Raw genomic sequence first — 16,153 nt, 5'->3', positions numbered from 1 at the left:
GTGCTGCAGCTCATTGGATGGAATTGGGCACAGGAATGGTACAGTTCACTCGGAGGTCACTGTGGCACAAAATGACTCTCAGAAATGACTCCATCTCTCTTCTGTCACTGATGAGCCAAGTCTAATGGAACTAAGCCTATTCAAATTGTGCACTTCTCATTTTCCTGATATGCTTCTTGGATCCTTTTCCGTCCTGTTCAATATTAACTCCCATTATTATCTCTGTTTGCAGCTAAATGCACCTACCTGGACCGGACGCTCTCGGAAGGGCAGCGCGTTCTGCTGCAGGGCTGCAAAGAATGCAAGGTACACGCCCACCTCTGTCCACTCTTGATGGTTGGGTTGTTTTAATTGGATGTCAGCTTTAAATAGTTGTTCCCCTCAGTAATGACTCTGATCCTTTTGTGCTGTCTGAACTGGAGCTTAATTAGAAGTTATTTATGAAGATTTGAGCAGTAAATCAGAGGGAACAGAGGGACTCGGTGGGTGCGGTTTAATGTGGATCTTAATTAAAGTAATTATTTTACTGACTGCAGGAGGTACTGCAGATCAGTGTTTCAATTCATTTTCTTTGGGGATAAAATACATTTCTTTAAAAAGGCTGATTAAACCAATTCTAATTCAGATTGATTTGCAAATATTTACAAAAGGAACGGTTCTGACTCAACACTGCAGTCCCCGGTCCCCAGTGTAGTCGATCATTTTGGAGTTTTAGTTTCACATCATTTTTGTAAAAACCTTGAGTGTATAATAGATTATTATACATTAACAAACAATAGCAAATTATTAACAAAGTGTTCATGTAAATCAAGTAATTTATTTCAATAAATTCTCAAATAAATTGTAATATATTTAATTAAAAAAATTAATTTGAAAATATTCTAAATAGATTCCAAAGTTAACTTAGTAGCAACTGAACATCCTCTGAGCATAGGGCTTTGAGGTGCAGAGGAGCTTTAGAGAAGCAGAGGAGCTTTAGAGAAGCAGAGGAGCTTTAGAGAAGTAGACATTCAATTACGCTGAGAGGAGCAGCGGGGGGCGGAGCTATCTGTGGAACACCTGCGGAAGGCTGAGGCTGGACCTTATAGCTCACTCAGGTTCCTCCAGGCAAGATAAAGATTAGGTTCTTCCATCCACCTGCAAGACAGTTCCATCCGCTGTTTCTCCTGACCACCAGCTGCAGAGATCAGCAATCAGCCTAAAACAGACCCACACCACCTGTGTGTTCATATGGGGAGCACGGACAGCAGCCAAACATCTGGACACACTGAATGTACAGTCTCATCAAAAATGGCTCTCTAGGGGGTTCTTTGCCTTCTAACAACAGTGGAACCCTTTCCTGTGCTATTTAAAGCAGTTTTATTATAGAGAATCAAACGGTTCTTTGGATTGTTTGGATTTGGATCGCTTGAATAGCATGACGCCCCCTAGCACTAGCAATACTCCAGACACTAGGAAGGACTTCTTCTTCTCTGATACATGTAAAGCCAGGCAGCCGTTCCCAGCTCCCCCGCACAAGCTAACGGGAGAGAGCACCGTCTACTCACCCGAAGAGAGCGCGGCCAATTGTGCTCTCTCAGGCTCCGGCTACAGATGGCAAAGTGTCATGACTCAGGATTTGGAGGTGGATGCCTTTCCTGCAGCCAGTCCGCTGTGCCTGTTGTGGTATGGGGTCAGTGTTATGGGGTCAGTTCAGTGTGCTGCAGTGTTTCAGCTCCTTAATGAGCTCATCGTTTGAAGGATTCAGAGACAGTCTGGCGTTCTGAACCGGTCTGGAGGTTTTCCAAAACGCTGTTCTTACTCCCACCATGAAGAAAAGTGGCTCAGACTTTGACTAGAAAATGATGACGGGACCTCAGCGGTCTAGATAGCTCTCGTTAAGGAGGTTAGATAGTTCTACTGAGCCGATATCACCAAGGCTGTGCTACATCTCCATAGAAAGTCACCTTAGGCGAAGATCACACTGAATCCGCGCCCTTTGCACTGATGCATAATGCAAATGCCGCCACTTTGCCTGAGAAGTGGTCCGAAAAACGGGGCTGTGAGGAGTCACTTCTAAATTGTGCAGGGGAACCGAGTCAGTCTCTATTAGACTAAACATGATCTGCATTATTAACCACGCTGTGGCCCACCGGCATGGATTTCTCACACTCCACATCCGAATTCCTCAGCGGTTTCTTTTCCGTATTGAAATTACTGTCATATCTCACAAGGTTCTGACGGACGACACAAGCCAGACGTCTTTGAGAAGGGCGTTTGTTGAGTTTTAGTGATTTATTAGCTAATTAGAAACACCAGAAGTTAGATTTAGAATCAGTTTGATCTCAGATGTGCTTCATGCTTGGGTGGTTTTAACATGTGTTCTCTTTAACCTACACATGATCATGAAGCTCTGTGCTTATTGAATAGGGTGTCCCTGTCTCTTTTTTTGGACATGTGCTCCATTATGGCATCTAAAAAAAATAAAACGCGTTCGTCTGAGATTTCTAAATTGTAGAAAATGTTGGGATTTCGCAACTAAGTCACGTCATTGTTTGCTTCTACAGTCGCTACTCATTATCTGTGCAGATTTATACTTTATACTTTGAACATGTCTGTTTAAGCCCCGCCTTCTCACTGCCACTATTGGTCTGTATGTACCTGCATCTACATCAAAGCAGCTGCATTCATTACAAGGGGTGTCTGCAAACATTTGGACAGTACTGTTGACTGTGTTAAAGCAGTATTGTTTACTGTCTATCCAAATAAATAAATAAATAACCCTTCCTGTAGACATTTTGGTGCTTACTCCAAAGTAAGCTTGTCTAGTCCCTGTAGAGAAGTACTGCCAATAGAATAGGACTCTCTGGAGCAGATCAACATAAAACCTATTAACACCATGCTGCCTAATGCCAGGCACGGGCTAGAGGGGTATAAAGCCCCCCAGCATTGAGCTGTGGAGCAGTGGAAGAACTGTGTTCTCTGAAATGATGGTGGAGGAGCTCCATCCAGTACTTTTGGATGGGATGAGTTGGGGATGATGAGGTGGGGTGATGATCATCTTCCAACATCCTGAACTCACTAACACTCTTGTCGTTGAATACAATTAAATCCTCATAGCAATGTTTCTCCAGAATCTAGTAGAAAGTCTTCTTCTCTGGACAGTAAAGACAGTTACTCCAACAGAAGCAGCATCAGCTCTTTTAATACTCTTGATTTCAGAAGAAACAGTGAATAAAAAAGCTGTCCCAATACTTTTGTCCATATAGTGTATAAACAAGTGTTTAACTTGCAGAGCTTGTCGTTGTTGACTTTAATGAAAACTAAATGTCTGCAGGCGAGCGTTGGTGTCTGATATTTCATCTGGCCGGGCGTGAGGTCACTGCTGAAGCGCTGCGTGTCTGTACATGGTCTGAAGGCAGATATGGATCAATAGGGCGGCTGATTAGAGATGGTTTATAGCAGTGTTCAGGCACAGGCTCTTCTCTTCTGTGTGGAACAATAAGAAAAATAGCCCCATTCCTAATATTCTAATAAATCTGGCTCGAAACCCAGACTGTCAGGGACTCTCGGAAGCTGATCTAACCCTTAGAACTCGTCAGAATCAGAATCAGAATCAGAAATACTTTATTGATCACTGGAGGATCATTGGAGGGAAATTGCAGTTGTTACAGTTGCAACCGTTCATGTAAGAATAAACACTATTAAAAAAACTATATAAAATAAATACTCTATAAATAAACACTCTATAAAATAAAATAAATTTAGAACAAAGAGAGAATAAATTGAGAAAAGCTTGAAAAAAAAAAAAAATATATATATATATATATATAAATTGTATGAATATAGTAAAGTGGCTTATTGGTTATAACTGATAATAAAAATGGAAAATTATTGCACCCGAGTTCTTGCACACATATTAAATTATATTGCAGTACTAATATTACTGCACAAATGAACAGTACAATGTAAGCATTGCACAGCTGAACCATAGTGGCACACACTGAGGGAGGAGTTATAGAGTTTGATGGCCACAGGTGGCGCTCACAGGTGGTGCATTTTGGTGCAATCAGTCTTGCACTGATTTGCTGTGCCTTAGTCATTGTTCGGCATCATAAGACCCCATGCCTCTGTATGAGGAGATACTCTGATTCTGAGTTTAGAAAACAGGACTTTACTCATGTGGACGAACTGTTTTGGTTCTTGAAAGGGTTGACCAGAGTCTGAGCTTCACTAAAGAATGTAGAATAGAGGCGAGAGGCAGAAGACGAGGTTCTAAGTGTCCTCTGGTCAGTTTTATAAAAAAACACAGACGGAAGCACGACTCCAGACTAGAGGCAGACGATGGACACACAAATCCACCGGTTAGACACGACGGCAGGGAGAGACGAGTATCTCCACCCATCTTCACAGCCTCGCTACGGACGTGCGACGCGTTAGTAGACTTCAGAGGGTTAAGCATGATGGTCACAATGTTTTAGCTCATGACCAGGATTCCACCCCTCTGTCCAATAATCTGACACATTTGCAGGCCGGAAGCTCAGACAGAAGAGAACTCTCGAGGTCTTGATCATCATGTTGCTCGCCGTAGTTCCCCCACTGTTCCTCAGCTAATGCATTCTCTTTGTTCTCAGGTTTGAGGCCCCAGTAGAAGTGTCTGCTCAGCATCCACCCAGCTGTATGTCTCTCACTCTCTGCCTCTCTCGCTGTCTCCCTCCAAACAGAATGGTCTGATGGTTCCAGTGACAGAAAGCTGCCCAAGTCTCAACTGCACAGTGAAGGACCAGGTTTTGCCGGAGAACAGGTGTTGCAACGTCTGCAGAGGTGAGCGTGTTCTGATATATCTGTTCCGTTCCGTCTCTGGTTCGCTCTGCTTATGACGAGCATCCGAGCATCCTGCCGAAAACACGCGCTCTCCTCCCGCCAGACAGAACCACCTGTTCCAGCATCTCCACAAACCCCCGGAGTCCCTCTCCTTTTCTCTGTGACGGATTCCTCTAATCTTGCCTGCGCTGCAGAATCGTCCTGCTCTGTTAATCTGCTTTTCGGAGAGTGTTTTTGAGGAAGAGTTGATTTGCAGATGTAAATGTCTGCCGTGTCAGCATAGCTAGCAAAGAAAGTGATGGAGCTGGAGCTGCAACAACGGAACAATTAAACCGCTAAGGCCGGTAATGAACAGGATCGCTTACGTCCTATAAACACACACTCACACAGTCATGTCAGAATCGGTACGCCTTCACTACGCCGGCTCTAGAACATCCCACAAAGTTAATGGTTCTCCAGATGCTAGATCCCTTCATCTAGTAGCCTATTGTCGTGCCTTTTTGTCGAGCATCAGTCAGATTGTGTCCTTTACCCATTACAGTGGTTCAGCACTCTGGCACAGCTGGCTGGTTTGCTCGCTTATTCATGAGTGCAGTGAACCCGGTCACCTGGCATCTTCTAGAGCAGCTGTAGTGAAGGTGGGTACCGAGAATGATGTACCTAGTTCCTCCCAACGGCATAACAGTGGTGCGACATTATGAATATAACATAGTTGACAGACCACCATTATAAATGAGAATATTCTTAATGGCTTGAATTAAAAGCTAAATAAATAAAAAAAATACAAATAATCGAATGTTTAAATATTTAATACTTATATAAATAAATAATAAAATGTTATAACACTATTTAATATTTTATAATGAATAATTGTACATTTAAAACTGTACTTTAAATGTGTATTAAAAAAGGATCATTAATATTGTATATTTAAAACTGTGTAATAATGTTAATTCTGTATTTTAATTGGAACATTATTGAACACTGACGATGCGTGTAGGCAAAGAGCGTCTTTGTGTCTGCTCTCATTTGCACACCAGAAGTTGTCGGATATGCAGATGTTTTTTTGACATGTCTGTATTTCAGGGTGGAAATCTTTTCATTCGTCCGTCAGAAACCCACCTCAAAACCCTGCATCCATCTCGGCCTTATCTCCCCCAGAACAGGATGGGCCAACCCTCATACTCTCCTGTTCGCTCACAGTCAGGTTCAGAGACATTTCAAAGAACCCTGTGTGTGTGTGTGTGTGTGTGTGTGTGTGTGTGTGTGTGTGTGTTTTACACTACACATATATTTGCATGTACGTGAGGCAGTGTTGAACCAGCTCGCGTACAGCTGACTTGTTCCTGGCTTTCTTCTCTGCTCTCGGTCGGACGCTGGGCCGTGTTTGCTCAGTTCTCCATCCTGCGGTTTCGCTTTTATGTGGAACCTCTGTTCCACCCTCGCCCGGGCCGCTGTGCTCAGGGACAATACCAGGCGTGTTTTGCTGTTGCTGATAAGAGCGCCCCAGAGCCTCAGAGATGAATAAGGTTCAGGAGAACGTGGGCCTTCAGCTCATTACAGTGTGTGAAGGTGAAAAGCTGCAGCAGATCGGAGCAGAAGTGCTGACACAGAATTCAGCTGATGTTTAACAGGGAGTTCGGGGGAAATCTGTATTTTAATTTCTTTTACAATGGAAATATTTCTGCTGCTCGTCCAGTCAGGAGAATCCATCAGTCTACTGGGTGAGGAATCAGACCAGTATCAGTAACAGTTCCTCTGTAATTAATCGAACATTTCTGTCTTTAGTTTTTCCTAAATGTACCAAAAACATCAGAAATCATTTCTACATAAACATTATTACTCTTTAGGATTTAACACACTGCGCCTTTAAGACTGATCAGGGAATGCTTAATGGGTGGGGCTAAACTGCTGCAGGTTGAATGGGTGGAGCAAAACTGCTGTAGGCTGAATGGGTGTGGTTAAAGCACTGTAGGTGAAACGGGTGGGGCTAAACTGCTGCAGGCAGAATGTGTGTGGTTGAAGTGCTGTAGGCGGACTGGGTGGGGCTATACCCCAGCAGGCTGAACTTTGGAGCTAAACTGGTGTAGGCTGAACATTGTAGCGAAATTGCTGTAGGCTGAATAGGTGGAGTTAAATGGTTTTAGGCTGAATGGGTGGAGCTAAACTGCTGTAGGCTGAAAGGCTTGATGTAAAATGCTATAGGCTGAATTAGCAGTGGTGTAAATGTGTTCATGGGTGTGACATCACATCTATAATCAATTAAAAATGTTTTTAATTTTTATTTGAGTTATTGTTTAACAGCTTTGTTTCCATGTGTTTGGGGGGAGGAGTCAGCTGGATTACTGCATCATTTACAGGTTGTGTTTTCTATGATCTGCAACCTTTCAGTCCGTGTCTCCAGTCTTTGAACTATGAGGTTCTTCAGCTTTCCCCGCTTTAGGGATCTACTGTGTCCTCACTCCTGTGAACGCAGTAGTAGCGCCTTATTAGGAGTGCAGGTGAAAGACGGGGTGCAGAACAAACCGTAGCAGTGTGTGGAGCAGGAGAGGTGAGTGCGGATGCTTTGTGCTGTGGGTTAAATCAGGACCGGAGTACACAGCGGAGTTTAGAGGCGACGGGAAGCTGCTGCCATCTGCTTTAAAGGCTTTTCTAAGATGTTGCTCTTCTACTCATGGGATTCAGCAAGGCTGTGATTTAGCGGCGCTCGCTGGCGGTGCCTGTATGCACGAGCGTTCGGATGCTCTCTTAATGCCAGACTGAATCCCTGGAGAGAGGGAAGGAGTTCAAGAGGCTGTTTTCTCCAGACTCTGAGAAACTCCGACTAAAAGCTGAAATGAGTTCCAGTTCTGCTGAGAGTCAGGAACCAGGGTGGAGGTTGTATTCGGGGTTATGTTTGGAGGAATGGACGTGGTGAGTGGTGGACCATTATGTGGACCAATTATGTGCACTTTGTTACAGTACTGAAGTATTTTGGTTTCAAGTGTCTGTTCTGTTTTAATTTTCTGAAGCAACAACACTACATCTATAATTAAAATCACCTCTCTCCATTCTTTGCTGTTTATCTCCATACTGAGAATCTGGCTGTTGTTCTTTACATTGTTTTTAAATTTCATGATGAATGGACCAATAAAAATGCTCCGAAATTAGGGAATAAACTCCTTTTTAGAATGACTACCATTTCTTTTAGCCTTTTGGAGGTTTGAATTGTGATGTTTACATGTCTGAGCAGATCACTGATATAGTAAACATTAGTAATTAGTGCTGTTTAATTGGCTGGCGTGCAGCACATTTAGAGGAAAGTCACTGTACTGGAGTGTAGGAGAGTATTTAAACAGCATTTTTTTGTCTGCATGTCAAAATATCTCGGTACTTTTGTGCTGCTCGAATCCCGAGCCATGCCGCTTTGCCATCAGTGACCGTCCGAGAGCATGTTTGGGCACGCTCTCTGCGGGTGGGCGGGTCTGTTTGCTGGTACAGTGGAGCTGGGGACCCAGCGGCAGTTAGGTAAGAGACAGTGGCTGGCTTCGCATGAAGACATGTTAGGTCTTTAAGAGTTACCCTTCTAGTCCGGGGAGCATTGGTAGTGCCTGGGGGAGCGAGTGGGTTAATTAGCAGAACCAAAAAAGGAAAATTTGGCAAATTTAATTTAAAGAATATGGTGATAAGTATTGTGTATCATGAAACTATTATATTCGATTCGGGTTTCAGCAACAACAACTTTTTATATTTTGACTCCACCAATCTCCATAAGACCTGCCTGATGTCTTGAAGATGTTCTGACCCAGTCGGCTAGAACATCACAGTCTAGTTCTTATCAAAGTGTCTCAGATTCTTCAACTTTAACACATCAGCCGAGACATGTTTGGTATCTGAAGTGTGCTTCTTCAGTTTACAGCAGGAGTTTTCTGAACCACATTGATGGTCCAAACCGATCTGATGTGGTTTTGAAGGAAGGTTGATATAAATGAGATAAGTGTTAGCTTAGCATTAGCCTAGCATTTCCCGTTGTAAAGTAAAGAAGCGATCTGTGATCAATCATGTTATTTGATTTTTCAGAAGATAAAGAATAGGCAGGAATGATGACGGAACATAGAGGAACATTAAGGAGTTCTAGAAGGCAGGAGAAGTTCAAGACGTTGGAGGTCAGATAAAGGGATTGTAAACAGAATAAGCAGTAGAATAAGCCGACGTACCTTTAAATGGGTAAGATTAGGTTATGGAAAGATTAGGATATGCAAATAAATATTAGGATATGCAAATCCTTTAAATAAGACAAATGAATCAGTTCTTCGGTTCCTAATGGACTCAAACCCACATTTCAGGGTAACCGTCGCTCCTCCCTGCAGCCGCAGACAGGCCGCAGCTGCGTGTACGAGCTGTCACTTAGCCGCGGTAAAGGGAATAATGTTTTTTGCAAGATTGATGATGGACTCACCCAAGCTGTCATGCTTTCCCCATTCTGACCATGAGCGGCCTGTAAATCTCGCCAAACGTGACGGGTTGCTGTCAGAAAACGTCCACTTACACGCGGACACGGAGCCGTGTCAGTGAAGACGCCAACAGAACGCATCAGCCGAACGCGCCGCAAATAGGTGTTTATACAGTGATTTATGAAGGCTGATGAATAGCCTGCTGAGCTGCTGCTTTCCTGCTAAAAACATAGCATAAACAGCTCCAGAGGAGCAGGAGTACACCTCACATTCACTAACTGTAGGACCGTCACGTCACTGTCGGTACTGTACTGCCTTTACATTACTGTATACTGTACACACACCCTGTAGGCACGATATTTCCATCAGCAGGTTATCTAGAACAGAGCGTCTCACACCCAACCCACCAAACCCCCGCTCTGAATGACTTGTTTACGTCGTATCTGTTTAATCGTGCAGAAAAGTTGGAAAATCGGTGGAATTCCCCTTTGATTCTGTTTATTTGCAAATGCTGCTAAGCTGAAATTGCACCAGCAGCCTTACTGGGCCGATTCCAGCGATTCTGGGGGTTCTGGTGCCGGGTTTCCAGACTGAATGATCTGAAATTATTCCTCCTTCTCTGCCGGTTTCCCTTCTAGGCCATGATTTCTGTGCGGAGGGAATGCTCTGTGGAGAAAACTCTGTTTGCAAAAACCGGAATAACAAGGCGGAGTGCGAGTGCAAGAGCGGGTACGCGTCGATCCACGGGGACTCCACTTACTGCGAAGGTAGGAAACACTGGGGCTTCTGCATTTCTCTCCAGAGAGAGAGAGAGAGAGAGAGAGAGAGAGAGAGAGAGAGAGAGAGAGTGTGTGTGTGTGTGTGTGTGTGTGTGTGTGTGTGTGTGTGTGTGTTTGTGTAAAAGAGTGCGTTAGTCACATGACTGCTGGCATAATGGAGTTATTTGATCAAGTAGCTTAGCAGGCGTGCTTCATTGGCCTCTTGAATTGCTGTGTGTGTGTGTGTGTGTGTGTGTGTGTGTGTGTGTTGTCCTGGGGCGTCAGCTTGGCTTTGCCGGGTCCGCAGAGACTCTGCTCTCTGTAATCAGCTCTTTCTCTCCCTCGGCTATTGTTTGCTTTCTGCATTCGTTGGCACTAGCTTGACTCCAATGCAAAAATCTCTAACACACTTATATATATATATACACACACTCTCTCTCACACACACACACACACACACACAGTGATTAAACACACACAGGGCTTTTGTGTAGTGTAGTATTTACATTACAGTCAGTATTAGAGATGGGAGGTGTGCTGCCCCCTTTGCTCTCATCCCATTGGCTCACTGTGTATAAAGGTGCTGTGAAGAGTTCTTCGAGCGATGCCTTAGAAGAACCACTTTTGGTTCTATTTTGGTTTACATTATGGAAGAACCTTGACATTGGTTCTATTTACCACTATTGACTTTTTGACTCCTTTCCCTCCCTCATCTGTTGTCCCTCCCCTGCTGAAATTCTGATTGGTTCTGATGCTGAGTTTGACCCTCCCTCCCACAGAATCTGAATGAAATGGGGGCTCTGATTGGGTTTGCTGACATTTCAAAAAATGGAGATGCATTTTTTGTGAATATATATTTATTGTTTTTCAAAAACAAGACATTGAAGGAACAAACACATTGACGCACCACAGTGAGACTGAGAGAAGAAAAACAAACAAATAAATAAATAAATAAAATAAAAGGGAGGAAGGGGAATGGAAGAAAAGGGGAAAAAATATACACACACACACACACACACATAAATACATACATACATACATATACATACACAAAAATAAAAAATAAATAAAATAAAATGGGGGAAGAGGAATGGAAGAAAAGGGAATAAATAAATATATACACACACACACAAATATATATATATACACATACATGCACACAAAAAAAGTATGTAATGTATGTAGTATGTAAATAAATAATAAATTTTACATGGCGAGGCACTCTGTTTGTTTGTTTGTTTGTTTGTTTGTTTCTGACTGTAATGATATTAAGAGCTGGTTTGACCCAGATTAACTAACTCTGTTCTGACTAATCTGGGTTTGATCCAGATTAAACCTAATTATATAATAAGTCCCAATAGACATTAACCACTCATACAGTCATTTAGTCCCAGACTAGCCCTAATCCATGTCTGGGAATCCGGCCTAATACATGCAAAAATAACATTCCTGGAAAGGTTGAATGTGTAATCCCGTACCTCTGGGGTTTGTGGGTAAACCAGGACTGTAGTGTTTGTTTAGCTGAGTGTGTCGCCTGTAATTCACCACCCTGTCCCAAAGCAGCTCTGGAGAAAGAAGGCCATGAGAATATATCTCCACCCCTCCATCCTCACATACCTCCATCCCAACACCCCTCCATCCTCACATGCCTCCATCCCTTCATCATTTTCTGTGTGTTTTTACCCCCTCCACGCTTTCCTCCTGGGCTCCACTAAAGCACTGAGATGTAGAACTGCCTCACCGAGATCCTTCCTTATGAACATGAACAGAGCCTTCAGGCTACAGAAGGTTTTTTTCAGCTCATTTTAATATTTTTAATTCAGAGAACCCACCATGAAGCCCCAGATTATGATGCCTTGTAAATTTGATACAGAACCTTCATCAGACCATTTTCAAACCAGCAGCTTAATATGGATTCATATACTGTACATTTATATGACTTTAAAATGAACGATATTGAAGCGTTGAAGCTGATATCCTGCTTTTCTGTCATATTTAACCCCCAAAAAACCTCATGCTTCATTTTTCCCTTTTTACACAACCATCTTCCAATCTACATATAGGCAAAAGTATTGGGACACCTGCTCATTTATTGCTACATTCAAAAGGTAGGTTCAAGGGTATTAAAGTGAGTAACTGTCTCTACTGTCCAGGGAAGACAACTTTTTACTAGATTTTGTAGGAGAAAGGAGCATTGCTGTGCGGATTTGATGGAATTCAGCAACAAGAGCGTTAGTGAGATCAAGACGATTCCCACCCCACCTCATCATTCCCAACTCCCCAACTCCTCCCTATCATTCCAGAGAACACAGTTCCTCCACTGCTCCACATCTCCTCAATGCTGGGGGGCTTTATACCCCTCTAGCCCACGCCTGGCATTAGGCAGCATGGTGCTGATAGGCTCATCGTTGTTGATCTGCTACAGAGAGTCCTATTCTATTGGCAGTACTTCTCTAAAGGGACTACACAAGCTGTGTCTGTGCATTTGCACATCTGTGTCAGCAATTGGTGCAACTTAAAGAGGTTAGATGCATTCATTAGAAGGGGTGTTTTATTATAATACTCCTTATAATGTTAATATATGTGGGCGGGGCTAACCTGCTGTAGGCTAAATATAGAAATAGACTGTTGGCTGTATGGACTGGAGGGGTGAATGGTACAGCCTTCATATATGCACAGTCTACACGCTGATTTTTCCATTATAGGGGAAAGGAGTGAGTTATTGGAAAGCCAGACGCAGCGTGACCGGCTGTGTTTCTGTAATGTGTGTTTCTGAGATCTGTATTCTAGGAGGGCGAGTGGTGGAGCTGTGTGAAAATGTGGTTATATATTGATTATTGAAATGTGCTGGAAGATGCAGAGAACGTTTAGGCCGAGTGTCTGCAGTGCTGTTAGCAAGAGACCACAAGCAGCAAAATCAGAGCTCTGAGCAGACCCTCGCTCTCTATCCACCATCTAATACACTCACAGCACACCTGTCCCCCACTGTGTTTCTAATAAAGTGGCCAGTGAGTGGAAGCCCAAGGTAGGGGTTTCTAATAAAGTGGCCAGTGAGTGGAAGCACAAGGTAAGGGTTTCTAATAAAGTGGCCAGTGAGCGGAAGCACAAGGCGGGGTGTTTCTAATAAAGTGGCCAGTGAGCGGAAGCACAAGGTAAGGGTTTCTAATAAAGTGGCCAGCGAGAGGAAGCACAAGGCAGGGGTTTCTAATAAAGTGGCCAGCGAGAGGAAGCACAAGGCAGGGGTTTCTAATAAAGTGGCCAGTGAGTGGAAGCACAAGGTAAGGGTTTCTAATAAAGTGGCCAGCAAGAGGAAGCACAAGGCAGGGGTTTCTAATAAAGTGGCCAGCGAGTGGAAGCCTAAGGTAGGGGTTTCTAATAAAGTGGCCAGCGAGTGGAAGCCTAAGGTAGGGGTTTCTAATAAAGTGGCCAGTAAGTAGTAGAACACAACAGGGGTTTCTTATAATGTGGCCACTGAGTGAAAGCACATGGTAGGTGCCCAGTTGTGGTCAGCTGGTGTATATTTAGATATATGTTATATATGAATTCATCAATGTAAGATTGCAGGAGCAGTCCACCCCCTTATAAAATCTATTATATTTCATTCACATCTTGTCAGAATGTCCATCCTGAGCGCTACGGATTTCATATCAGCCGCCCTGACACTCGTCCATCTTCTGGCAGAAATTAACGGGCACAGTGCCTGCCGCTGAAAATGATTGGCCGACCTGCGGTATTCTGTGTCATTTGGTTGAGTGAGGGGGGAAAACGCGACGCGACAAATCGAAGCTCAGCACCTCGGCACTAGCGACGCTAATCCTGCAGCTGCCAGTGCCGGTTGCCATTGATTGGTTGTGTCAACACTTAACATTTCAGAGGCTCCTCAATAAGGCTTAGCATATGCGCTAGCAGCTAAGCTCTAACTGACAGACAGTGGAGATAGAGAGAATGTTCATTTCCCTGCGAATTACAGAACACAGAGATAAGACCCAAAGCCCAGGAGTCTCTTCTGCTAGTTTAGACAGCTAGCGTAGCATGTTCTGGAAGTGAGACAGAGCTATTAAGCCCAATTTGGTTTGGCACGTCTCCACCAGAGCCGCAGAAAGTTGTCAGAGGAAGCAGCGAGTCCAACAGAGCTAACACGCTAATGTGACTGAACCGCTAAACACAGCATGGTTAGCAGTGCGGCCCGCGCTAGCTGGACGCCGCTGTTGTAGGTTCTGTTTAGGTTCTGTCTAGTCCCTGTAGAGAAGAAGAAGTACTGCCAGTAGAATAGGACTCTCTGGAGCAGATCAACATCATGACCCTATTGGCTCCATCCTGCCTACTGTCAGGTGTGGGCTAGAGGGTTATAAAGCCCCCCAGCATTGAGGAGCTGTGGAGCAGTGGAGGAACTGTGTTCTCTGGAGTGATGGTGGAGGAGCTCCATCAATGTAATCAAATCCTCACAGCAATGCTCCTCCTCCAGAATCTAGTAGAAAGTCTTCTTGTCCAGACAGTAGAGACAGTTACTCCAAGAAGCCGGATATAAGCTTGATTTCAGAAGAAACAATGGATGAGCAGGTGTCCCAATACTTTTGCCATACAGTGTATGTATGTATGTATAATTGTAATTACAGTTGTGTAATAGAGTGAGGGTAGTTATGTTGATATGGACTGCTACTGCAACGTACCGGCCGTTTAATCGGTCTAACAGTGAATCCATCAGCAGCAGTAACTCTGTTATTGCCTGGCTTGTTAATCTGTAAATGCACAGTTAATATAGACTATATACAGTGGGAGCATTCTTTTCCTCTAAAGAGAGAGAGAGCTACTCTGTTTGAGAAGCTGAACGTGTCCAGTAAGTGGTTTGCTTTGGGGCTCACGGCTGATTTCCTCTGTCTTTTTCTCTGAGCTGTTTCTCCAATCGATAACTCCTGCCCTCTGGTTTCTAAACTTTTTAAAGCCTCTCCGGCTGAGCCCAGCACAGCTGAGCAGCATATTGCTCTGAATTAGGGCCTAATGAGAGCTTCCTGTATTGACGGGCTGCTGTTTGAATGTGTGAGACACTGTTTAAAACAGATCACCAGGACTGACACTCTGTGAGCTGTGTCTTCAGATTCTGGTGGTTTACACAGGAACTGATCACTCTTAAACAAACGTATCCAGATAAACGGTTTCATCACTAAGGTCTTCATTTGTTTTAATGTGTTAAACTTGTAACTCAATAACACACGTTCAGCAGGCTAAAGGTTCTCCACAAGAGGGCGCTATTAGTACAGAAACATGTCCGGTTGAGCGAGTTGGGTATATTCTCTTATTTGGGTGAGTAGAGTGAAATAGCTGTTGGATTATATTTTATCTTATTTTAATATATGAACCAGCTTGAAAAGCCCAACGTTGATGAACAGTGATGAAGCTAGCATCGAGTAAAAAGTGACCCCAAATTTGGGTCATCGTTACACTCAGCACACTGGTTAAAATAACCCACACAGCTTTTGAAATGACCAGCATGTCAGCCTTCTGCTCAGTTTCTAACACTGGGTTGCCAAATAATGCAGTCTGGGTTGTTGTCTAAGTGGACGTGTGCGTATCCTTGGTATTGATATCATTTTCAACACAATTTGAATGTATTTGCATGATTACACAATTAGGTACCTAGTAGTTACATTTCATTACATTCAATTTCCACAGGTTTAAGTTTGTACTTTCTTATTTCTCTTAATTTTAATACCATAAAATACTTAAACTTGATATTGCAGACATACAAACAATAGTTTGTATTTATGTCCATTTATTTTTGTTTTATGTCCATTTATTTTTCTTACAGTTAAACTGGAACTATGAAGCTAATGTAGCTAAGCATAATGGAAACGTATACAATATACACCAATTAACATGGTGCTAACTGCATGCTTAAATCACATACAAAAGTACAGGGTTAGATTTTGGAGGAGAATTGCTGTGAGGATTTGACAGCATTCAGTGACGAGAGCATCAGTGAGGTCAGGAAGTTGGATGATTGATCACCACCCCACCTCATCATCCCCAACTCCCCAACTCATCCCATTCAACAGTGGGTTTGGAGCTACACCATCATTCCAGAGAACACAGTTCTTCCACTGCTCCACAGCTAGCAGCATGGAGCCAATAGGGTCATGATTATGATCTGCTCCAGAGAGT

The 16,153-nt window shown here is 43.4% G+C and overlaps 1 protein-coding gene across 1 annotated transcript in view; it reads left to right on the top strand.

Annotated features, from left to right (window-relative positions):
- LOC140537688 (protein kinase C-binding protein NELL1-like) overlaps positions 1–16,153 on the top strand; it is a 211,444-nt gene that overhangs the window by 96,999 nt on the left and 98,292 nt on the right. The window contains exons 10-12 of the mRNA XM_072659862.1: positions 233–306; positions 4,704–4,803; positions 9,875–10,003. Coding sequence (XP_072515963.1) covers positions 233–306; positions 4,704–4,803; positions 9,875–10,003 — 303 coding nt within the window. The remainder of the gene's footprint in view (positions 1–232; positions 307–4,703; positions 4,804–9,874; positions 10,004–16,153) is intronic.

This window comes from Salminus brasiliensis, chromosome 17, assembly GCF_030463535.1.
Source record: "Salminus brasiliensis chromosome 17, fSalBra1.hap2, whole genome shotgun sequence".
In the NCBI taxonomy this organism is placed as follows: domain Eukaryota; kingdom Metazoa; phylum Chordata; class Actinopteri; order Characiformes; family Bryconidae; genus Salminus; species Salminus brasiliensis.
This window is presented reverse-complemented; position numbering and strand designations above follow the sequence as displayed.